Source organism: Lathyrus oleraceus, chromosome 6, assembly GCF_024323335.1.
Source record: "Lathyrus oleraceus cultivar Zhongwan6 chromosome 6, CAAS_Psat_ZW6_1.0, whole genome shotgun sequence".
In the NCBI taxonomy this organism is placed as follows: domain Eukaryota; kingdom Viridiplantae; phylum Streptophyta; class Magnoliopsida; order Fabales; family Fabaceae; genus Lathyrus; species Lathyrus oleraceus.
Genome location: NC_066584.1, coordinates 117,614,596 through 117,640,389, shown reverse-complemented (window position 1 = coordinate 117,640,389; position 25,794 = coordinate 117,614,596). Strand labels below are relative to the sequence as shown.

At 37.4% G+C, this 25,794-nt stretch overlaps 2 protein-coding genes across 2 annotated transcripts; one reads left to right on the top strand and one right to left on the bottom strand.

Moving 5' to 3' along the window:
• Nucleotides 1-1,781: 1,781 nt before the first annotated feature.
• Nucleotides 1,782-3,619, top strand: LOC127091863 (ras-related protein RABC2a). The gene is made up of 6 exons (XM_051030578.1): nt 1,782-2,106; nt 2,214-2,282; nt 2,395-2,460; nt 2,801-2,922; nt 3,058-3,186; nt 3,327-3,619. The coding sequence occupies exons 1-6, from the start codon at nt 1,968-1,970 to the stop codon at nt 3,435-3,437; spliced, it is 636 nt and encodes a 211-aa protein (XP_050886535.1). The 5' UTR covers nt 1,782-1,967; the 3' UTR covers nt 3,438-3,619.
• A 537-nt stretch (nt 3,620-4,156) lies between these two features.
• LOC127091864 (uncharacterized) lies at nt 4,157-6,130 on the bottom strand. The gene is made up of 6 exons (XM_051030579.1): nt 5,851-6,130; nt 5,160-5,251; nt 4,995-5,073; nt 4,806-4,900; nt 4,487-4,582; nt 4,157-4,398 (listed from the first exon to the last, which is right to left on the bottom strand). The coding sequence occupies exons 1-6, from the start codon at nt 6,020-6,022 to the stop codon at nt 4,321-4,323; spliced, it is 612 nt and encodes a 203-aa protein (XP_050886536.1). The 5' UTR covers nt 6,023-6,130; the 3' UTR covers nt 4,157-4,320.
• Nucleotides 6,131-25,794: the final 19,664 nt, after the last annotated feature.

The following is a 25,794-nucleotide window of genomic DNA, read 5'->3' as shown; positions in this document are numbered from 1 at the left end:
AACCAAGAATCAAACCCTACCCACCAGCAACCGTACGATTCAACCACAACTATCTATAGTCCAAATAATTCATATGAGTCACTTCATCGTAGCCCCCCACCAATGACCACTCAAACATCCCATCACCAAAACACACAACCATTGTTTAACTATAGTACGCCCCAGGAACCATTGCTTCGTTTCCAAAACGATTCAATATCCCAATTCGGGCTACTATACCGTCCGCAATCCACCCAACCCCATCGACCTAACTACGATGACATGGGCGCCGAACTTCATTACGGAAGCGTCGTTGGCCAGAGCCCCTCCGGATATTGGGAACAAATGATGACACATCTGTTAAATACCATTGGAACTTCCGCCGAACCTTCACACCAACCATCATTCGATCAGGTCAGCACACAAAGACCCCAAACACCTCAAGAAAATCGTGGGAGACCTCGGAGACAAACTAACGCACCTGGTTGTGGAACAGGAGGACGTTTCGATCGGGTCAGTCATTAAATTTTTGTCAATCCCATGTAACATTTATTATATCATGAATATTTTTTTTATATTATTTTTTATTATTTGATAAATAAAAAAATTAAAAATTAAAAAAAAATACAAGGGTGTATGCGCTAGATGAATTGGCGCATACACCACATGCACCATGCAGGCGCCAGAGGCATTGACGCCTCCTCATGAGGGTCAATGCATGCACCAAGGGCATTGACGTCTCCTCATGAGGGGCCCAATGCAGGCGCCAATGCCTTGGGCGCCTTCTCTTGATCTTTAAGAGATGCGCCAATTCATCTGACGCATCCTCTTTTAAATATGGTTATTTTGAAATTTTTTTAAAACAAATTTTTATTTTAGAATTATTTTTGAAAAAATTGATTATTTTAAAAAAAAATCTTATTCGATCTCAGTTGATGGTATTATGTTATTACTCCGACCAGAGTTAACTTGATAGTATTATGTTATTGCTTTAATTTTTTTCTGTGACAATTTTATTGCTTTAATTTGTAATAAGAAAAATAAGTCTCTTTTCTTTAACTTGATAATATTAGATGCATTCTTGATTTGGAATTCATCATTTTTTACTCGACTCCATTGATAATTTGCTAGAAGATAATAGAGAGGTGTAACTACTGTTAGAGTGAATTTTTTCTTAATTTTCGCTTTGTGTGCTGGGCTAAAGCCCTTTTATGCTAAAAAAAAAAACTTATCTCTACCCTCATCACCTAATTAAATTAACCATTATAATCGCTAGCTAGCATATTTGATAATTCAAAAGGATATGGTGCTTAGTACCTAATCAAGTGCTTGTTACATTTATAAAAGTAATCATTTGTTTATGGAAAAAATAATCACTCCAAGAGTTACAAAATCGTTATCATTCCTTCAACTCACGCTTGCATTCAAAGTTGATACTACTGTTAGATTAATGAGTCATAATTTCGTCCTTAAATATATCAATTGAACTCTAAAAAAAACACAACTGTAAATAAGATTAACAAAACGAGTCGACCGAATCCGATCTGTCTTAAATAGTATAAATAATATAAATAAATTATACAAAAACTACAAAATAATTCAAAAATATAAGTTTTTTTTTTTTGCAAATACCCAAATAAAAAAAATAAAAAAATAAAGACTAAAAAAAAAGTATAGTTATAACTAATTACTTATTTAAATCTTAATAAAAAAAACTCGAGAAACAGAATAATTGTTATACTGAAAAGGAAAGAAAAGAAAAGAATATATACGTTGATGTGTTGTGTTTATGAACTCATGAGGCAAAGGTAGCCGTTTTCTTTAGCTTCTATATCACTCAATCTCTCTCAAAAAGACCAATATATGAAAGATGCTTCTCCTCTCTCTTCTTCTGCATATATACATACATAGATAGATACATACATAGAGAAACATTCTTTGGTGAAGCATTTCATTTTCTTCACTAAACCATTCAAAGAGCAGGGAGAATGAGTTCATCTTCTGGTCAAAGCAGTAGCTATGACCTCTCTTTCAAGATCTTGTTGATTGGTGATTCTGCTGTTGGAAAAAGTAGCTTAATTGTTAGCTTCATCTCTGGTTCTGTTGAAGATATTGCTCCCACAATTGGTATTTCATTTCTTGTTGCAAAAAACTTACTGTTCAATAAGTCATGTTTTTTTTGGATCAGATTTGTGTTGTGAATTGAACTAACTATGTTGTTCAATGTTATGTAGGTGTTGATTTTAAGATCAAGCTTCTCACAGTAGGTGACAAGAGATTGAAACTAACTATTTGGGACACTGGTAAGTCGTAATCTCTCTATACACTCAAACCATTAGAGTTTTTCTGTTGAATCATTTGCATATTGACCTAAATTACTTGTGATAACTCATGATAACATTACTTCTATTGCAGCTGGGCAGGAAAGATTCAGAACTCTTACTAGCTCTTACTATAGAGGAGCGCAAGGAATCATTCTCGGTATGTTAAAATGATGGCCCGTATTTGAGGGTCTACAAAGGAGAAGCTACCACACACGATTAAAATTTTGACACTTTTAAACCATGTCTAAAAAGGGTTTTATAAAGTATTTATCACGATTAAACCATTGAAAAATAAGACCCGTATTTGTTTTGCCATAGTTAAACCCTGGTTAACCAACACCCACAACACAGAGCTCCATAAATTTAAGACAATATTGATTGCATAGTGAATACTATGAAATAATTGGAGATACTTGTTTTGTTTGCAGTTATTATAATTTTCTTGTGTGTTATAGGTTCAAGGCTTACACTTACAGATTAATTTGATTTTCATTTAGCTTATGATGTAACAAGAAGAGAAACATTTACAAACTTATCAGAGGTGTGGTCTAAAGAAGTGGAACTGTATTCAACTAATCAGGATTGTGTGAAGATGCTAGTTGGAAATAAAGTTGATAGGGTAAGTTTTGTGTTTTGGTGTTGTGCATGGAGATAATATATGACCCAAGTAAATGAATCATCATCTGGTGTATAATATTTCCTAAATGAAATGTTTTTCAAATTATGAATGTAACTACATGTTATGTAATTTTAGGAATCTGAACGGGCTGTGAGCACAGAAGAGGGTTTAGCACTTGCAAAAGAATTTGGATGCTTGTTTTTTGAATGCAGTGCCAAAACTCGAGAAAATGTAGACAAGTGCTTTGAGGAACTTACACAAAAGGTATGGTTTTTGGAAATTATGTTCTCATTGTTAATAATAATGAAACAAGAAATGTGTTGAAATTATGATATTCTTGCATGAGTTGAAATTCTTTGTTGTGTTCCAATCATGATGACAAACATGTTACAATTTTTTCTTAGATAATGGAAGTTCCTAGTCTTTTGGAAGAAGGATCAATATTAGTGAAAAGGAATATTTTAAAGCAAAGACAGGAACCACAGACATCCCAAGATGGTGGTTGTTGCATCTAAAATGTTGTAAAGTGGACATTTGAGTCTTAACTATCACATCATGAACTGATCCTCTTATGTAATCTTCCATAGTTTCTTATTGGCACCAATGTCTTTTGGTTGCTCAATTAAATGTACCATAAACTTGCCTGTATAAATTTCTTCCATAGTATACAACAATGATGACAATTTGCCGGTATAAATTTCTTTAATTCCAGTCGCTGTTTTAGCTTACATTTTATTCAAATCAATACAACCTTGTGCCATCACATGATCTATCAAGTTTAATACTTAAAAAAGCAAGATATACTGTAGCATAGAGATATTTTACAGTAATTCTCTGTAACCTGTCTTTTGTACAGATTTCATTTAACTTGGACTTTACACTCTTTCATTAGGGAATTCTTTATGCCAGAAAATAAAAGGATGTTGAACAACTCTTTTGAACTTTTTTTACCATTCCCAAACTTTTCATTCACAACAAATTTGTGGATTTAAAAAATCAGCTTTAAAAAAGAACATGCATGAATAATATGAATGTTGACAATGTATGAAGATTAAAGGGAGAATTAAAGAACAAGCAGCAAATTTGTGATCAAGGAACCAACAAAGTGGGTTCAATTCTGGTAAATCTAGAGGTTTAAGCGTGTAACTAGTAAATATCTCTTTATAGTCATTTGCAATCTAAGATGTAAATAAACTTTCAAATGAGTAAACTAACAAAAACAAACCAGGTGGTCTTGACTTAACCCTGAATCCTCGTTTTTAACTCTCCAAAGTTATATAATTCATAAAATTACCTCAATAAATCTGAACTAGGAGAAATGAATATAAAGTATACAGATTGAGCTTATATCAAAATTAAACTAAATATTTGTACTAATCACCATGTTAATGCCTATTATTAGGTTGCCATGGCAGTAGTAGCAGCTTCAAGCAGCCTCCTAGCATCTGTGCCGTGTTCAGGTAACTCTGCAGGGGTCTGCCAAAAATTACAAGCAAGGAATGAATTGTTATTAAACTCCTTTAAGAGCAAGGAATGGATAGTTATTTAAAAGCAACAAATATACCTTTCCATATAAGTTTTCCTTTGTGGCTGATGCACCATTAGAAAGCAACAACCTAATTACATCAGCATGCTCACCTCTTGCAGCATGATGAAGAGGCTGCAAAAATGGTCACAAAATATGGCAAAACAAATCAGAAGAAATTAAGTAAACAAAGATGAAATAGGAATAGGAATTGGGATTGAGCCGGTATCTCTAGACATTTGACTCCCCCACCCCATCCTAAAGAAACACAGATATTTATAGTAGGTTATACTATTTGTAGGATTGACTTAAGCCTCATGAATAGAAACTCAAATTTTTTAAGGGTAAAAATACTCACAGTATCACCCTCAGAATCGACTGATTCTAACATTCTTTTTATATGCTCGGCGTCATTAGCTCTGTTAAGTAGAAGTTGGACTATCTCCAAAAACCCTGATATTGCCATTCAAAGTAAAACAACATCACAAATCTCAACCAAAAATACAAAGATTTTAATGTATAAAACATGATTTCAAGTTAATTCCACCTCCTGCACACGCATCGTGTAAAGGAATTGCTCCATCCTCATCCTTAGCCTCCAAATCAGCTCCTCTTTCTAGTAGAAGCTGCCGTTCATTATGCAAGATCAATAATTCACAACGTGTTTCAAAACAATAAAAGAGAAAAAAATTGAATGAGCAAAATAACAAACCTGGGCGCATCCAAAATGGCCGTACAAACAGGTCAAATGAAGAGCGCTATCCCCATCCTCCAAAGGTTCATCAATACTACCACTCAAGTTATCTGAAATTATGCCAACACGTGGATAACCATCATCAGAATTAACAAAATGACATCCATTAGTTACCCAATATTCTAGTTAGCGTGTCTTTTAGCTCACATATCAAAACATAAAAGCTATAGTAGATTATTCAATGGTCATGGTTCAATTCTCAAAAGAGACTAAACCAGGATCAAAATACTCAAAATTACCAAACATTAGACAGTGTATTCATGGTTCAACCAATTGCAATATTCAAAATAATGAAATAACCATAATTTTCTCTGCAAATCATCTCAAACCTCCTCCAATTTAAAAATATATCCTCTACAATTATTCATATCAAGAATCAATTTCCATAAAAAATAATACAGTTTATCTAAAACAATAAAATTCATAGAGCTACAACCATGTTCACTCATCATTGGCCATTGACAATAATATATATCACAAGTTATATATCTATCAAATAACAGTAAAAAAATAGGGTTTTGGATTCATAATTTTCTATGGAGAAGTAGGGTTTAAGAGAGAGGTAAACATTGAAGTAAAACAGAGACTAAAGAATTATGATGTGGAAGAAGAAATTGAGAGAAAGGAGAATAGAAACGAGATGAGTTACCGAGAGCGAGGCGGAGGGCGTTGAGGTCGCCGGTTTGGGCGGCATGGGAGAGGTCCCGGAGATGAGGAGGAGTATCGGTTTCTTCAACAACGAGAGACTGCTCTTCGAAAATACCGTTGGATTCTTCATCATCGTCTTCGTTGAAACCATTGCGCCGCCCAGGAACCGCCATTGATGTGATACACTGGTCTGTAAGGCGCCGCTTGATACTCAAATTGAATTTACCCTCGCCGGGTTCATATTACCCCTTTTCTTAGTTATTTATTTCTTTATGAATTAATCAGGGATACTCTAATTCAAATCGATATTAATAAAAACGGTATATTTATTAAACTAATTAAAAATTGTAAAATAATTTAATATTATTAAATATGTTTGGATTTCATTTTGTTAAAATTGTTTGTTTATTATGTATTAATATTATATTGAATTAATTATTATTTGATGATTTTTTTAATATTAATAATTAATTTAGTTTAATCTATTTATATTTATAATTTAATTTATTTTAAATTTAATTTATAATATATATTATAATATACTATATATTATAATATACTATATATTAAATTATTTATTAGTATTTTTATATTTTTAATAAAAAATATAATTTATAATTTGAATATTCAAATATCGATTCAAATTAAATCGTATGAAATTAGATTGAATCGAATTGCATTTTTTTAATCAACTATCAAAAATCAAAACGATCTGCAAATAAATTTATCTTTGCAATCAAATAAATTTTTATTTTAAAATTGATTAAAACCACACCGCAAACATCTCTAGTCAATACCTATTTTCCTTGCCATGTGGCGTGGATTCAAAAAATACCCATGTAAAAAAAACACATATTTTCTATTGGCATTTCAAGATTTCTCTATTTTGAATTTTTTTTTTAAAATAATCACATTTAAAAAAAAAATCTAAAATAACCAATATTTCAAAAAAAATACTGAAATAACCATCTTTCAAAACAGATGCGTCAAATGAACTGACACATCCATTTTAAACCAAGGGGAGGCGCCACTAGTGCTGGCGCATGCTTTAAAAGCAATGCATGGTGTATGTGCCAATTCATCTGGCGCATACACCTTAGTATTATTTTTTAAAAATTTCTTATTGTTTATTTAATAAATAATGAAATATAATATTATAAAAAAAATGTATTCATGATATAATAAAAGTTACACGGGATTGACAAAATTTTAATGACCGACCTGATCGAAACGTCCCCCTATTCCACATCCAGGTGCGTTAGTTTGTCTTCGAGGTCTCCCACGATTTTCCTGAGGTGTTTAGGGTCTTTGTGTGCTGACCTGATCCATTGATGGCTGGTGTGAAGGTCCGACGAAAGTTCAACCGATATTTGATAGATGTGTCATCATTTATTCTCAATAGTCGGGGGACTCTGGCCAACGACGCTTCCGTAATGTAGTTCAGTGCCCATGTTGTCGTAGTTATGTCGATGTGGTTGGGTGAATTGTGGACGGTATAGTTGTCCGAATTGGGACATTGAATCGTTTTGGAAACGAAGCAATGGTTCATAGGGTGTACTGTAGTTAAACAATGGTTTGGGTGTTTTGGTAATGAGATGTTTGGGTGGTCATTGGTGGGGGAATACGATGAAGTGACCCTTATGAATCATCTGTTGGTGTAAGCCCTAGAGACCAATACTTTTGGTACTTGTATCGAATTATTTATTAATTAATAAAAGACTTTTTCTTTATTATGTTTGATTAATAAAGTCCCTAGAATAGCTAGTCCGTTTAATGTATCAAGTATGACTTAATCATGAGATCACATTAAACATAAGGACACTATTCTTAAAGTATCCATAGTCGAGCTTTATTGTGAAGTGGGATAACATTAAAACATTAAGACTATTATGTTTGTAGACTGATGATCACATCTCATGGATCATGGATAAAGAGTTATCAAGTCTTAAACATAGGTATGAATATTAAGAGTAATATTTGTACCGGATTGACCCGCTATGAGAATACTATATAGAAAGTTATGCAAAGTGTCATAAGTTATTCTCATGGTGATAATGGTGTATACCACTCTTCGACCTGAAACCACTATGGACCCTAGATGTAGAGTTGAGTGCTTTATTGCTGATCCAACGTTGTCCGTAACTGGATAACCATAAAGACAGTTGATGGGTACTCCACGAAGCATGCTGAGGGACATGAGTGACCTAGATGGAATTTGCCCATCCTGCGTAACAGGATAAATGTCTATGGGCCCAATATTGAACTGGACAAGGATGACACGGTCTATACCTTATGTTCAATATAGACATAAGGGCAAAGGGGTAATTATACACATAATTATTATCACAGGAGGTTTTGTCAGATCACATGACATTTTCATGTCTTGGGTAGCAGTGATGTGTTGCTAGATACCGCTCACTGTTTATTATGTTAAATGCGTGATTTAATATAATTGCCAACATCGCGAAAACCTACAGGGTCACACACAAAGGACGGATTGATGAGAGATAGAGTAACTAAGGAACACCGTAAGGTACGGTGCACTTAAGTGGAATATGAAATATGGTAAGGTACCAAATACTTAAGTGATTTTGGGCATATTATAAGATGTGGGCCAAATACACTTAAATGGGCTTTTTAGCTTGAAGCCCACACAAGTGGTTCTATAAATAGAACCCCTTGGGTAGAAGCATTGTGACTCATAACTCAAGTGAAGACTTGGAATTTCGTTTCCCTCTCTCTCTCTCTCTCTCTCTCTCTCTCTCTCTCTCACTCAAAGCCTTCATTCGTACCAGCTAGCACTGAGATTGAAGGAACCCGTTCGTGTGGACTGAGTAGAGACGTTGTCATCGTTCAACGTTCGTGATCGCTCCGTGGATTTGTATCCAAGGTTTTGATCGTAACAAGAGATCTGCACCAAAGGTTTGAATCGCCACAAGAGGTAACGATTCTATCACTGATCATGCCCATTCGTAAGGATCACTAAATGGAGAAATTTTTAAATTCCGCTGCGCCTTGGATGGCAATTCTCCTTCAATGGTATCAGAGCCACTTACGAAACCATGAATCTGATAAATGTTTATTTTCTGTATTAATACGATTAAAACAGATTGAATCAAAGATTAAATTGAGATCGATCAAGTTATATATATGATATATGTAATCCTGATGCAAAATACATTATATATGATATAATGTTCTTGTTTCGTTCATTCAAACACTCAATGGTTGTTTTCCTTTGAGCGATCAATGGTCGTTTGCTTCTCGATCCGACATTAGTATGGTGAAGCAATGACGTGTTGATCAATCATACTGAATCAACAATCGAGATGTGTTTGACGGTCTGAAATTGGTGCATCAGGGTTAGTGACGACACAAGGGTTGTGTTGTCAGAGAGTTATGCGATTGGGGTTGCGACTGCACAGGAGTTGTGCTTTCTAAACACTTTTTGGAACAGTGTGTAAAGACAAAGAGTCAGACAACATACGATCGCAAGTTTCAATGATGACAAACGACCATCATGCACGTCTACAAACAAATGAAACACATTATCCACCATATCCTTTATATGTTTGTCTAAACCTATTATAATGATCAAAAACATATGTGGACAAAGTGTAATCATGACGAAATGCATGAAAATCACAAAACACAGTTTTATGCAGATTTGAAGGCCTTGAGTCGACCATAGGGGTTAGCTCAAAGCTCACGGGTCAGCGCAAAGCTCAGCAAAACTGAGATTGGTCAGCGCATGCTCCCTTGCGTCGACCATAAGGGTCGGCGCATAACTCACGGGTTAGCGCAAAAACTCCTTGCGTCGACCAGAAGTCAGCGCATGGCTAAATGAAGTAATCCTGGGTCAGCGCATAGAACCATGGGTCGACCATAGGGGTCGGCGCATCACTCACGGCTTAGCGCACGCCGACCTATGGTCGACCGCTCGTGCGTAAACTCAGTTTTCTGAGTTATTTCCAATATTTGAAATTCTGTTATTTTTAATTGGTTTTGTCTGTTACTATATATAGAAGTTAAAACACTGTCATTAACCAACATTTGCTAATTGAGTTCAAGTGTTCAAGGAAACAAGAAAGAGTGAAAAAGGTGTCCAAGACTCATCATCTTCATCTTCAACATTTCACAACTCATCATCAGCAAACAATTACTTTTGATGTGGTTCGTGATCGAGCAAAGGTGATAAGGTTCGAAGCTGTGATCGAAGAATCCAGTTCGGGTTGAAGCTTGTGGCAGGTTCTTTCTTGAATAAAACCGTTAGGGTTTTGTCCTCCAATACGGGTTTGAGTTTGGGGGTTTTTGGACGAATCGTTCTTCAATATTCAGCCGAGCGAAGGTGATTGAGAAGAGGAAAGTCTTCATCAGTCTAGTAGCGGATTCGGTGGCATTGAAGTGAAGGATTCGGGTTCGACTCGTTGTGTTTGAGATCAGTCGGGCCGAGGGTTTGAAGAACGGAAGATTCTTCAACAAAGGGGCTGGAATCGGAGGTCTAGCATCAATGATCGAAGGTCTTGATTCATCTTGAATCAAGGAGCAAGGATAGGAAGCATCATTCAACACATTGGAAGTTCTGTTGTTTACATGCTTTGCAATCCTTGTATAAACGATTAAATTTCACAGGTGATATCTAATTAATCATCTCAATTCTATTTTTAGAATTGAGGGCAGACGTACCCCGAAGCGAGGACGGCGGGGGAACTGCCTCATCAAATCTCTGTCTTCTTTAATTTTCTGCATAATCTGTTTTTCAGCTTAAAAATTAAGTGATTTTAGTTTAAGCAATTTTCCCAAACTTTGATATAAGTTGAGTAAGAAACTAAAACTGCTGTTTGAATACAAAGTACAATAGTTTATTGTACTAGATAAAATTGAACTACTTACTCAACTCAAATATCTCTTGGAGTGTATGCACACCAAGTGTTTGTGAATTTGCATAAGCCAAAGTTGTCTTAAGTTTACATTCAGTTTAATTTGGTATTTTGTATCATTGGAACTAGGCTTGCTAGTTAGTGAAATATATCAATTGAGTGTGCAAATAGTGTAGTAATTAGTATTTCATTTTATCTCTACTCCATTAGCTTAACGCATATCCGGTTTTCCAATAACGGTTCGTTTTAGACTAAAATTTTCCTCGGCTGCTTCCGCACTTAAAACAATTTTTAAAACCAATTTTCTTTTAAATTGGTAGCGCCGACTCAAGCTTTTAATTGGGATCTATTCAAGCCCCCCTTCTAGATCCGTGCCATAGTCTAACAAGTGGTATCAGGAGCTCCGGTTCACTCCGTGCTTCAAAATACAACGTTGATAGAAAATGGCTAATGAACCTAAAGGGGCTTACAATAGAGCTCCCGTTTTCAATGGTGAAAATTATAGTTATTGGAAAGACTGTATGCGGGTGCACATAAATTCCATAGATAGAAAAATATGGAATGTTATTCTCAATGGTCCAATTCAAATAACCATGACCAATGAGAACAACGAAGTTGTGCCTAAGCCCGAAGCACAATGGACCGTTGATGATGAAAAGAAATACAATTATGATTGGAAAGCCAAAAATATCCTAATCTCCTCATTAGGCGTAGATGAATACTATCGTGTATCCCATTGTCCTACTGCTAAGGCTATGTGGGATTCACTACAAATTGCCCATGAGGGGACAAATGATGTTAAATTGGCTAGAATCAATACACTAACACAAGAGTTTGATCTCTTTTTCATGGAGCAAGGGGAAACCATTGCCGACATGCAAAAGAGATTCACTCATCTCATCAATCGATTACATTCACTTGGTAGGCCTGTTTCCAATGATATTGCTACTAATAAGATCTTAAGATGTCTTAACAGGGAATGGCAGCCGAAAGTGACCGCCATAAAAGAGGCAAATGATCTTACCATATTGGACTTGACAACATTGTTCGGTAAACTACAAGAGCACGAACAAGTTCTCTTAAGCCTGGAACAACACGAAAAGAAAGACAAGAAAGACAAAGCAAAGGTGAGTGAAAAGAAATCAATAGCTCTAAAGACTTCCTCCTCAAAGTCTCAAGCAAAAGAGCAAAGTGATTATTCATCAAGTGACGAAGAAGAAGAGGACAAGAGTGAAGATATGGGGCTGTTCGTCAAACGCTACAACCGTTACGTGAGAAAGAACGGCATCCAACATTCCGAGAAGAACTTAGTAAACTTCCGGAAGAAATCTAGGTTCTCCAAAAATGATGACTCAAAAGGAAAAACAACTAGAGGGTCGTGCTATAAGTGTGGAAAGCCGGGTCACTACAAACCGGACTGTCCGATGAACAAAAAGACAAAAGAAAAAGACTCATACAAATCACACAAGAAACCATCAAAGCCAAGGAGAGCATACATCGCTTGGGAAAGCGATAGCGACTCCTCTGATGATGAAAGCTCTAGTGATGAAGATGAAAATGCAAATCTATGTCTTTCTGCTCATCAAAAGAACAAAAGAAACAGGTACGACATGCTAAATATGAAAAATCCTCTAGTATGTCTCATAATGAATTGCAAACTGCTTTTGATACTTTACACTATGAAGCAAAAGAAGCCTTTAAAAGGCTTGCCTCAAATAAGAAATTTTTTTCTCATTTGGAACATAAAATTCAAGAATCCGAACGGAAACTTGAAGCTCTTAAAGCTTCTATAGTGGAAAGCACAAAAACAAGTTATGAGGACCTTAAAAGTAGAATGATGAACTTTGGGTGTGATACTTGTTACATTTGGCAAGGTGAAGTAAGAAACCTAAAAGCCAAACTTGACAAGGCTCTTGAGCCCAAGATTACTTTTGCTATCAACAAATCTAATTTTCAAAAAAGTATGGTTAATCCATATCAAAAATATAAATATGTTATAAAAGATGAAGATAGCAAAAGCAATCCAAATGTAACTTTCTCTTGTCTCTATTGTTGCAAGAAAGGCCATTCCATTGCTAAATGTAGATTTAGGAGGTTTTTAGTTCCTAAAGGCATTTATCAATGGATGCCCAAATGCAACCATTTCGTTCCTCACCACTCAGGACCCAATAAGCAATTGGGTACCTTCTCTTGTTAATTATCTTGTCACAGGTACAATGCCTCGAGACTACCGAGAGAAGATGGTTTCTCGACAGTGGATGCTCAAGGCACATGTCAGGTGACATATCTCTCTTCATTGACTTTGTGGCTAAGAAGAAGGGATATGTAACTTATGGTGATAACAACCGTGGAGCAATACTTGGTAAAGGTAGTGTAGGTAATCCCTTCTCTACTACTATTTCTGATGTGTTGCTTGTCGAAGGTCTTAAACACAATCTACTTAGCATCAGTCAATTATGTGACAAAGGATACAATGTATCGTTTTCAAAAGATTGTTGCAAAATTGTACATAATGATGATAAGAAGAGTATGTTTAATGGTCTTCGTGTGAACGATGTCTATATGCTTGACTTAAATGAAGTATCGTTAACAAGTGACAAATGCCTCGTAACAATGAGTGAAGATTCATGGTTATGGCATAGGCGTTTAGCACATGTTAACTTTGACTTACTCAACAAAGTAGTCTCAAAAGATCTAGTCCTAGGTCTCCCCAAAATTAAGTTCACCAAGGATCACCTTTGTGATGCTTGTCAAAAGGGGAAGCAAACGAGGATCTCATTTAAATCCAAAAATATTGTTTCAACAACGAGACCTCTCGAGCTTCTCCATATGGATTTATTTGGGCCATCTAGGATTAAAAGTCTAGGAGGAAACTATTACGGTTTCGTAATAGTGGACGACTTTTCTCGATTTTGTTGGACTATTTTCCTAGTAAGTAAGAGTGACACATTCGCCGCCTTTGAACGATTTGCTAAGCTTTCCCAAAATAAACTAAATACAAACATTGTTGCAATTAGAAGCGATCATGGAGGTGAATTTGAAAATCACTTATTTGAAGAATATTGCGGTAACCATGGTATTGATCATAACTTCTCCGCTCCACGTACTCCTCAACAAAATGGGGTTGTGGAGCGTAAAAATCGAATTTTGGAAGAATTGGGAAGAACAATGATCAATGAAAGTGGCTTACCAAAATATTTTTGGGTTGACGCCATTAGTACGGCTTGTTACGTTTTGAATAGGGTGCTCATTCGCCCCATTCTAAACAAAACACCGTATGAACTTTTAAAAGGGCGAAAGCCAAATGTTTCTCACTTACATGTCTTTGGTTGCAAATGTTTTGTATTGAACAATGGAATGGAAAACTTAGGGAAATTCGATTCCAAGGCCGACGAAGGTATCTTCCTCGGATACTCTCAATCTAGCAAAGCATATAGAATATACAACAAGCGATTACTTACTGTAGAAGAGTCTGTACATGTCACTTTTGATGAATCCAATCCGAGAAATGTCGGAAAGGGTAGTGTTTTACATGGTGCAGGTACATCTACTGAAGACATACTCAAAGGTGGCGAGCCGGGGATTGATCAACCCGACATAGTCAAAATTGAGGAGGACAAAGATGTACACCATGAGGAAACCGAGGTAGTTCATCCGCCTTCAAACGATGATCTTCCTCAAGCTTGGAAGTCTTCCAAAGACCATCCAATAGACAACATTCTCGGGGACATATCAAAGGGTGTAACAACTCGATCTAAGCTAAGTAACTTCTGTTATCACTTCGCTTTCGTTTCGCAGATGGAACCTAAAAACCCTAAAGAAGCCCTACTCGATGAACACTGGTTTTTATCAATGCAGGAGGAACTTAATCAGTTCACCAGAAATGAGGTTTGGGACCTCGTCCCTCCTCCGCGAGATCATCGAGTAATCGGCACCCGATGGGTGTTTAGGAACAAGCTGGACGAAAACGGGGTAATAACCCGTAATAAGGCGCGTTTAGTCGCGCAAGGGTATAACCAAGAGGAAGGCATCGACTATGAGGAAACTTATGCGCCGGTTGCCCGACTCGAGGCTATACGCCTTCTCCTTGCTTTCGCATGTGCGAAAGACTTTAAGCTATTCCAAATGGATGTCAAGAGTGCATTCCTTAACGGTCACATAAATGAAGAGGTTTATGTCGCACAACCTCCGGGTTTCGAATCCCATGAGTATCCTGATCATGTCTATAAACTAAAAAGAGCTTTGTATGGCCTCAAACAAGCTCCTAGAGCTTGGTATGAGAGACTAAGCAAATTCTTACTCGATCAAAAATACTCAAGAGGAAAGGTTGACACAACCCTCTTCATTAAACGTCAAGGAAAGCACTTGATATTAGTGCAAATTTATGTAGATGATATCATATTTGGATCTACTAACATGAATCTTGTGAGAGAGTTTTCTGACCTTATGCAGGGCGAATTCGAGATGAGTATGATGGGGGAGCTCACATACTTTCTCGGTCTGCAAATCAAACAGCTCAAAGAAGGAACTTTCGTGAGCCAGACAAAGTACTGTTTGGACCTTATCAAGAGATTTGACATGGCAAAAGCAAAGGCCATAGACACCCCCATGCCTACGTGTACAAACTTGAACAAAGATGAAGACGGTAAGGAAGTAGATGTAAAACGGTATAGAGGTATGATTGGTTCACTCCTTTATCTTACTGCTTCTCGTCCCGATATTATGTTTAGCGTATGCATGTGCGCAAGATATCAATCATGTCCCAAGGAATCCCATTTAAAAGCCGTCAAACGAATACTTCGATACCTATCCGGTACTCCGAAGTATGGACTATGGTATTCCAAAGGTAATGATTGTTCATTGGTAGGTTTTTCCGATTCCGACTTTACCGGTTGCAAATCGGATAGGAAGAGCACCAGTGGCACTTGTCACTTATTTTCAAACTCTTTGGTCAGTTGGCATAGCAAGAAACAGGTTTCTGTTGCTTTGTCAACCGCCGAAGCGGAATACGTTGTCGCCGGTGGTTGTTGTGCCCAAATCCTATGGATTAAGCAACAACTATTGGATTTTTACCTCAAACTTGAACGTATTCCCATTTTTTGTGACAATACAAGTGCCATTAACCTAACCAAGAATCCTGTGCTACATTCTCGCACCAAACATATCGAAATACGACACCACTTTCTTCGGGATCATGTAGAGAAAGGTGACATTGTGTTTGAACATGTCAATACTGAAAATCAACTAGCGGACATTTTCACAAAGCCGCTAGCCACTGAACCTTTCTTTCATATCCACCGAGAACTTGGCATTCTCGATATTTCGGAACGGGGACTATAATCTGCTGTTTTACCTTATTCCATTTAAGACTTTAATCTTGTACCTCTAACCAATCTATGTTGTTGTAAGCACAAGTCTACCGTTCACTAAGTCACTCCGACATTGAGGTGATACTGTTCCTCTCCTTCTCTCTCTGCAAAATCTCATGACTACAAAAGTTATATCTCATAATGATGTTGTTTATATATATATATATATATATATATATATATATATATATATATGATCTCTCTCTTTGGATGTTTATTGCTGTATGGTGTGTTAATTATGCATCAAACCTGTCATCGCATGTGGAAAATAGTGAAAAATTGGAATTTGGACTGTATGAGTCGACCGCAGCAGGGCTATGGTCGACGCAAGCAAATTAATTTCTGCATTTTCTCAAAAACCAAACAGTATGCGTCGACGCATACAGGGCTATGGTCGACGCATCGCTCGAAAATTTCGTTTTTCTGCAGAAAAATTTAAATCGTTTTTCATGCATTCCCATCCAAAAATCATCATTAATTGTGCATTTACATTCCATCACCTTTCAAACTACCCACTACTTTGTAACTTGCATCTACCTAGTGGCTATTGTTCTTTGATCTTCCATCTTCCCAAAACCCTAACCTTTCCACTATAAATTGGGAGAAACCTCTACCTAGCAGAATCACTCTCAAAACCCTTCTTAAACCTTCTCTCTATACCCAAACACTCCGCTTCAAACTTGCTCAAATGGCTACCACATCACGCAGACCCTCCGGGAAGAGATCCCGAGAATCATCCGCCGCATCTCTACCCATATCTGCTGTATCACTCGTTCCACCCGCTCGTGTCGAAGTCTTCAACAGAGACATCAGCAAAAGAAGCGTTGTGCAACAACATGCGTTCTACAAACTTACCGCTGAACGCATGCACCTTCCTGAAGTCCTGGCTCTGCTGCAGCATCAGGGCTTTATCAACTTCTTGGAATGTAATACCAAATACAGTGAAGACCTTGTTCGCGTGTTCTATGCCGGCCTTCATGACAACTTTCGCGGGCACAAGTTCCATTCTAGAATTGGTCCGACAAAGGTACCGCTTAAATAAAATATCTGGAACCAATATTTTGATATGTCTATTGATGATGATGGAAACCCTCTACCTGAGGTCACTGACTCTCACCACGTAGCTGGCTATGAGTTTAAAAATGCATTGAATGACATGCTGAGACGACCCTATACTGATCAGTTTGTGAACAGTGACGCGTTCCCACGAACTGTCACTGCCGGCAAGCTGAAAGCCGGAGAAAGGATCCTTCAGTGGGTCGTCTCACGAATCCTGCGCCCAAAGAAGGGAGGCCTCTCCAGAGTCGAACCGGCCGAGGTTCATCTGATTTACATTCTGAAAAATAAGATAAAAATCAACTGGCCGTACTACATTGCCAGTAGAATGTTTGGGCTACGTGACTCCGGACGAGGAACGGCGCTTGCCTACGGATCCATCATTCAAGAGGTCCTGACTGCAGCTAACGTTCATCATCCGTATTTCAAGTACACTTCCATCTCATCTGACAAAGAGTTCAGTACAAAAACCATGTCTATGATGGGATATCTTTGGTGCAATGAGCGGAGGATGTATAAGTTTATTCGGAGAGCAAATATTCCTGCAGATGATGATAGTGATGAAAGCGAAGACCAAGAAGATGAAGAAGAAAATGAAGAAGAAGAAGTCAGGCATGATGTGGATGACAATGGTGGAGATGATGATCTTCCACCCGTTGACACTCAAGACTACTCGGACTCCGCTTGGGCTCAGCAGTCGCATTCAAATAAAGAAGATGCTCCACGCTGGGGTGGCTGAGGTGAATGGCAACACAAGGGCTGGTCAACTCAGCGTCAATTTTACCAGCCATATTACCAAGATGAGGAAGAATCTCCTCCGTCCCCTCCACAACAAGCTGATTCTTCAGAACTGTTGGATATGATGCATAATATGCAGATAGCTCAACAGTCCTTCATGCAAGCTCAAGATGAGCGCTATGCTCATATCAACGAGCAAATTCAAGCCCAAAATGCGCGTCTCGACTCCTTCTCTACAAGCATGAATGACAGGTTTGCAACCTTTTCGGCTTCATTTGAACTTCAAGAAAAGTCAATCGACGAGAGTCTCAAGCATCTGAACGGTGTCACCGAATACCTATCATCTCTGGCTGACCCTTACAAAAACCCGGGAATTTGTTATCATCCAGGACACCGCCACTAGGACATAGACATTCACATGCATTATGTAGTTTGACTGTTATTTTGAATGTATTTCTATGTTTTACTTGTTTTCATTTATAAATGACTATTGCTCATAAATGACATTGGTGTGTTACTATTATCTGTTTATGTTATTTCCTGTGAAATTTCCTTGATATCTTGAAAAATCACTCTGTCTCTCTTTTTGATGTTGTCAAAGGGGGAGAAAGGTGCACAAAGCAGGCAGACAAAAATGCCCACAACTAACAGTAGCTTTCTGCAGATAGCCTTAGATTACAAAAGAAAGGGGGAGTGTGGAAAATGTGTCAATATCGCATGCTGAATTATACAGGTTGTCATCATCAAAAAGGGGAAGTGTGTAAAGACAAAGAGTCAGACAACATACGATCGCAAGTTTCGATGATGACAAACGACCATCATGCACGTCTACAAACAAATGAAACACATTATCCACCATATCCTTTCTATGTTTGTCTAAACCTATTATAATGATCAAAAACATATGTGGACAAAGTGTAATCATGACGAAATGCATGAAAATCACAAAACACAGTTTTATGCAGATTTGAAGGCCTTGAGTCGACCATAGGGGTCAGCTCAAAGCTCACGGGTCAGCGCAAAGCTCAGCAGAACTGAGATTGGTCAGCGCATGCTCCCTTGCGTCGACCATAAGGGTCGGCGCATAACTCACGGGTTAGCGCAAAAACTCCTTGCGTCGACCAGAAGTCAGCGCATGGCTAAATGAAGTAATCCTGGGTCAGCGCATAGAACCATGGGTCGACCATAGGGGTCGGCGCATCACTCACGGCTTAGCGCACGCCGACCTATGGTCGACCGCTCGTGCGTAAACTCAGTTTTCTGAGTTATTTCCAATATTTGAAATTCTGTTATTTTTAATTGGTTTTGTCTGTTACTATATATAGAAGTTAAAACACTGTCATTAACCAACATTTGCTAATTGAGTTCAAGTGTTCAAGGAAACAAGAAAGAGTGAAAAAGGTGTCCAAGACTCATCATCTTCATCTTCAACATTTCACAACTCATCATCAGCAAACAATTACTTTTGATGTGGTTCGTGATCGAGCAAAGGTGATAAGGTTCGAAGCTGTGATCGAAGAATCCAGTTCGGGTTGAAGCTTGTGGCAGGTTCTTTCTTGAATAAAACCGTTAGGGTTTTGTCCTCCAATACGGGTTTCAGTTTGGGGGTTTTTGGACGAATCGTTCTTCAATATTCAGCCGAGCGAAGGTGATTGAGAAGAGGAAAGTCTTCATCAGTCTAGTAGCGGATTCGGTGGCATTGAAGTGAAGGATTTGGGTTCGACTCGTTGTGTTTGAGATCAGTCGGGCCGAGGGTTTGAAGAACGGAAGATTCTTCAACAAAGGGGCTGGAATCGGAGGTCTAGCATCAACGATCGAAGGTCTTGATTCATCTTGAATCAAGGAGCAAGGATAGGAAGCATCATTCAACACATTGGAAGTTCTGTTGTTTACATGCTTTGCAATCCTTGTATAAACGATTAAATTTCACAGGTGATATCTAATTAATCATCTCAATTCTATTTTTAGAATTGAGGGCAGACGTACCCCGAAGCGAGGACGGCGGGGGAACTGCCTCATCAAATCTCTGTCTTCTTTAATTTTCTGCATAATCTGTTTTTCAGCTTAAAAATTAAGTGATTTTAGTTTAAGCAATTTTCCCAAACTTTGATATAAGTTGAGTAAGAAACTAAAACTGCTGTTTGAATACAAAGTACAATAGTTTATTGTACTAGATAAAATTGAACTACTTACTCAACTCAAATATCTCTTGGAGTGTATGCACACCAAGTGTTTATGAATTTGCATAAGTCAAAGTTGTCTTAAGTTTACATTCAGTTTAATTTGGTATTTTGTATCATTGGAACTAGGCTTGCTAGTTAGTGAAATATATCAATTGAGTGTGCAAATAGTGTAGTAATTAGTATTTCATTTTATCTCTACTCCATTAGCTTAACGCATATCCGGTTTTCCAATAACGGTTCGTTTTAGACTAAAATTTTCCTCGGCTGCTTCCGCACTTAAAACAATTTTTAAAACCAATTTTCTTTTAAATTGGTAGCGCCGACTCAAGTTTTTAATTGGGATCTATTCAACCCCCCCTTCTAGATCCGTGCCATAGTCTAACACAGTGTTAACCGGTTAACGCATATGGTTAACCGGTTAACGCAATACGAAATAAAATTTTTAAGTTTTTCAAACAGTGTTAACCGGTTAACGCATTTGGTTAACCGGTTAACGCAAGACGGAAAACAGTTTTCCAAGAGATTTTCAAACAGTGTTAACCGGTTAACGCATTTAGTTAACCGGTTAACGCAAGGCAGAAAACAATTTTTGAACAGATTTCAAACAGTGTTAACCGGTTAACGCATATGGTTAACCGGTTAACGCAAGGCAAAGTTCACCCGTTCGGCTAACTCAGTGCTTTAAAGTATCAAGTGTTGATGCGAAAAACGACGTCGATTTTAAATGAATTGTTCATTAAAATTTCGGCCAGGGGCGCTGCCCTCTTGACCCCCGTTCAGCGGAACCACCATCCGCTGACCGGGCAGCGGACCCCCGGCTAACTCTACGTAGTGTGATCGATCGTCGAAATTTAATTTGGTTTTAATTAGTTAAAGGAATTAATTAATAATAATAATGTGTTTATTATTGTCTTGTGGTGATCGGTTATGGCCTTAGTTTTCCTTTATTTTGTTTTGGTTTTAAAAATACGACCTGCGTGTCGTGCCTCTCTTTTAATCTCTCAATGTATCTTCTTTTCTCATCTCACTCCCTCGTATGTAAAACGAGTTTCTTTTATGTAATGTAATGATATGAAGAAAGCAAAGAAGTCAGTGCCAAAGGAGGACAACCTTGAAGATCTTACTTGGAGAAGCTTAGATCGTTGTTAGGTTAGCTTAGGTTCTCTCATTGGCTTGGGAGAACAATTGTGCTAGGGGCCATAACTATTTCAGTATGTATGTATGTATGTTGATGCATGTGAATGTATGTTGGTGCATGTGAGGGGCGATTTATATGATAAATAAGCCGGTGAGATCAGAAAAATTGCAATTCCCTCAAATTAAATATTAAGTTTATGCTTTCCAAGTTTTAACACTCATCAAGACTAGTATCGGATAATGTAGGTTTCGCCTACGCGAGGTGCATGTTCTATATTAGTAAGGTGCGATGGGATAATTGTAATATCCAAATATTAAAACAATGGGTCAAACTTAACTAAACAAATTATAATAATATTATATATGTTTGCTTTCCAAGTTTTAGCACTCATCAAGACTAGTATCGGACAATGTAGGTTTCGCCTACGCGAGGTGCATTTTCTATATTGGTAAGATGCGATGGGATAATTGTAATATCCAACTGCTAAAACGATGAGTCAAACTTAATTATAATAATATTATATATGTTTAGAAGCAAGAGTTGGGAATGATCCATATGATGGATTGGAATAAGGAGTTATTCACCCAACTGAAATTTTCGAGAGTTGTATGAGATACAATTGGAAGGAGTTCCTACCTAAATAACCTAGTTTTGTGTAATCCGCCTACGCGGACTTAGAACGAAGTGAAATATGGATCTCGACCCACTAGAAAATCTTCCAACGGGATTTTCCGAATCAAATGATGAGGGTCATTTATTTTGAGTAAAATAGTGGGAGCATATTTGATTAACGGCCTAATTAAATATGTCAATGATACTTATATTTTCATTAATCCTTATGTAGATTACCATGACAACAAACACCTCTAACAACATCCTGCGATCAATCCTTGATAAGGAAAAATTGTCTGGGACAAATTTTCTGGATTGGCACCGAAACTTGAGGATTGTCCTCAAACATGATAAAAAGTTGTATGTCTTGGAGACACCTGTTCCTGAAGAGGAACCTCCTAGTTCTGCACCTAAGGCAGAAAGAGATACTTATAAGAATGATGTCGATGATGTCAATGAAACTGCTTGTCTCATGCTAGCTACCATGAACTCAGAATTGCAAAAGCAACATGAGAACATGTCAGCGTTCGATATGATCGAACACCTGAAGATGCTCTATCAAGAGCAAGCAAGGCATGAGAGGTTTGAAGTTTCAAAATCCCTTTTTCAAGGCAAGTTAGCTGAGGGAGCCCATGTAGGTCCCCATGTACTCAAGATGATTGGGTATGTGGAAAACCTTGAGAGATTGGGTTTTCCCCTAAAAAAGGAACTTGCGACTGACTTGATCTTGCAATCGTTTCCAGATAGATTCAGTCAATTTGTCCTACATTTCAATATGAATGAAATGGACAAATATCTTCTTGAACTGCTCGCCATGTTAAGAACTGCCGAGCAGAATCTGAAGTCAAAAGGGAAGTCCATTCTGATGATCGGAAATAGAAAGAGACAGAACAAAAGGCCCACTAAGCAGGGTGATAAAGGGAAAGGCAAGGAAATTTCCAAACCCAAACCCACCATTGTTGCTTTAAAGCCTAGTGGAGGCATAGCAAAAGAAGGCACCTGCTTCCATTGCGGTAAGACCGGACACTGGAAGAGAAACTGCCCAAAGTACCTGGAAGATAAGAAGAATGGAGTAGAGACTTCAACTTCAGGTATTTTTGTTATTGAAATTAATTTATCTACTTCTGCATCATGGGTATTAGATACTGGATGCGGTTCTCACATTTGTACAAATGTGCAGGGACTAAAAAGGAGTAGAAATTTGGCAAAAGGTGAAGTCGACTTACGAGTTGGCAATGGAGCAAAGGTTGTTGCTTTAGCCGTAGGAACTTATGTATTGACTTTACCTAGTGGTTTAATAATTCAGTTAGAGAACTGTTATTATGTACCTGCAATTAGCAGGAATATTATTTTCGTTTCTTGTTTGGACAAGTTTGGTTTTTCATTTATAATAAAGAACAATTGTTGTTCAATTTATTTGAATGATATATTCTATGCTACTGCACAAATGAACAATGGACTATATTTCCTTGATCTTGAAATGCCTATTTATAACATTAATACTAAAAGGATGAAACCTAATGAGTTAAATCCAACTTACCATTGGCATTGTCGATTAGGCCACATAAATGAGAAACACATTTCCAAACTCCATAAAGATGGACTGTTGGACTCTTTTGATTATGAATCATATGAGACATGCAGATCTTGTTTAATTGGAAAGATGACAAAGTCTCCATTCACGTGAAAAGGTGAAAGAGCGGATGATATTTTGGCCCTTATACATACTGATGTATGTGGACCACTGAACATACCAGCCAGAGGAGGTTTTCAGTACTTCATCACATTCATTGATGATTTCAGTAGATATGGTTATTTGTATTTAATGAAACACAAATCAGAGTCCTTTGAAAAGTTCAAGGAATTCAAGAATGAAGTACAAAACCAACTAGGTAAGAATATTAAAACTCTTCGATCAGATCGAGGTGGTGAGTATTTAAGCCTAGAGTTTGATGACCATCTGAAAGAGTGTGGGATCCTATCCCAACTCACTCCTCCTGGAACACCCCAATGGAATGGTGTATCTGAGAGAAGAAATCGAACCCTGTTAGACATGGTCTGATCCATGATGAGTCACGCCGATCTTCCAAACTCCTTTTGGGGACATGCACTATTGACAGCAGCTTACACACTTAACCGTGTTCCATCCAAAAAGGTTGAGAAGACACCATATGAGATATGGAGTGGTAAGAAACCACATATGTCTTACATGAAGATTTGGGGTTGCGAAGTTTATGTGAAACGACAAATTTCAACTAAGCTTGAGCCTAAATTTGACAAATTCTTATTTGTGGGGTATCCTAAAGAAACAAGAGGGTATTACTTCTACAATCCTTTTGAGGGCAAAGTGTTTGTCGCTCGAACTGGAGTTTTCCTAGAAAAGGATTTTATTTCCAAAGGAATCAGTGGGAGGAAAGTAAAGCTTGAAAAAATTCAAGAATCACAAAGCATCGATACACCTATGGAGGAATTAGAGCAGGAAACACAAGTAGTTGTGGAAGAGCAACCTGCTCAAGTAGAACAAGACCAACGTAGGTCAAGCAGGATACGTCACCTACCTCAGAGATATGGATATCTCATAACAGATCAAGGTGATGTATTACTCATGGATTCTTTGTTTTGATGAAACAGTAAAACAATATGGATTCTGTAGCGGTGTATTTGTCGCTATATGATTTATTGATTAAATCAAAAGCAAAGCATACAATGAATCGAGTCGCCACCGCACTTTTATTTATCCAAAGGATTGGCTAAAAAGCGAACAAAAGCCTAAGAAGTTTTACACATAGAAAACTAATGAAAAGATCAGAGAACTTGGGTAAGGGGTAAATTACGCAATGGGAAGGTGTTAGGCACCCAAAACGTCCTAGGTACTCCTAGGGAGCCCTTTTCACACTTGTTGTATAAAAATGTTTATTTGTTTATGACATATTGTGCAAACATGAATGGGATGATGAGAAAAGAATATACAATTTTTATTGTTTTTGTGTTTGAACGGATGAACCCGTTGCCTACGTACCTTCCATCAAAGGTAAGGATCAAAACGTCGTAGTTCGGCTAAAAGATTTCCAAAATATCAGTGGGTTCATTTTAAAACAAGAGCACTAAGGCTTTTCATTACCAATGGGAGAAAACTCAACCTGAATCAACAATCCACCATGCGAGGACGGCTTCAACACACCAGTGAGGGGTTAACCCTATAATAAGTATGGAAGGCTTACAATCAACTCACTAAGGATAAGGTAAGATTTACATCAACCACTATGGTAATTGAAACCTATGGCTAATGTATGAAAACATATTAACAATGGACAAAGCCAAAACAATCGAATGGGTGAAATTAATTGATTATGATTATTCACAAAAGGATGGTCAAAGTATGATTAGGATTGATTCAAAGAAGTGTTATGAAATGGAGTTTGAAAAGTCAAGGACTTAGGGTCCAGGTTTCTAATTTGAAAAAGACATGAAGATGTTTGCACAATAGTTCAAAGTTTTTTGAATTAACAATGTGAAAAGGGATTTTGAAGCAAAAGGGTATGGATGAAGGAGTGTAAAACTTCCTAGAAGTTCACCTCTTGAAACCATATAGAAGATGATTCAAGTGTGTCCTTTGGAATGAGGCAACAAAGCAAGTAAGCAAATAAAAGCAAGGTGATACCGGATGCCATCAATGGACTTATACCAATCTCACAAACAAAGGCGGATACCGGATACCAATAAATGGAATTACACCAATCTCCTAAAACACAAACAATGATACCGGATGCCAATAAATGGACTTATTCCAATCTCACAAAGTAAGACAAAACCTGGATATCAGATGCCAATTTGTATGGACTTATTCTAACCTCCAAATGATGATCATAGGAATACAATAGCCAACAACATGGTCTTACAATTGCGTCCTCACATACAACAAACAAACAAGCAATGGACATAAGTAGCCAAATGAAATGGTCTTACACT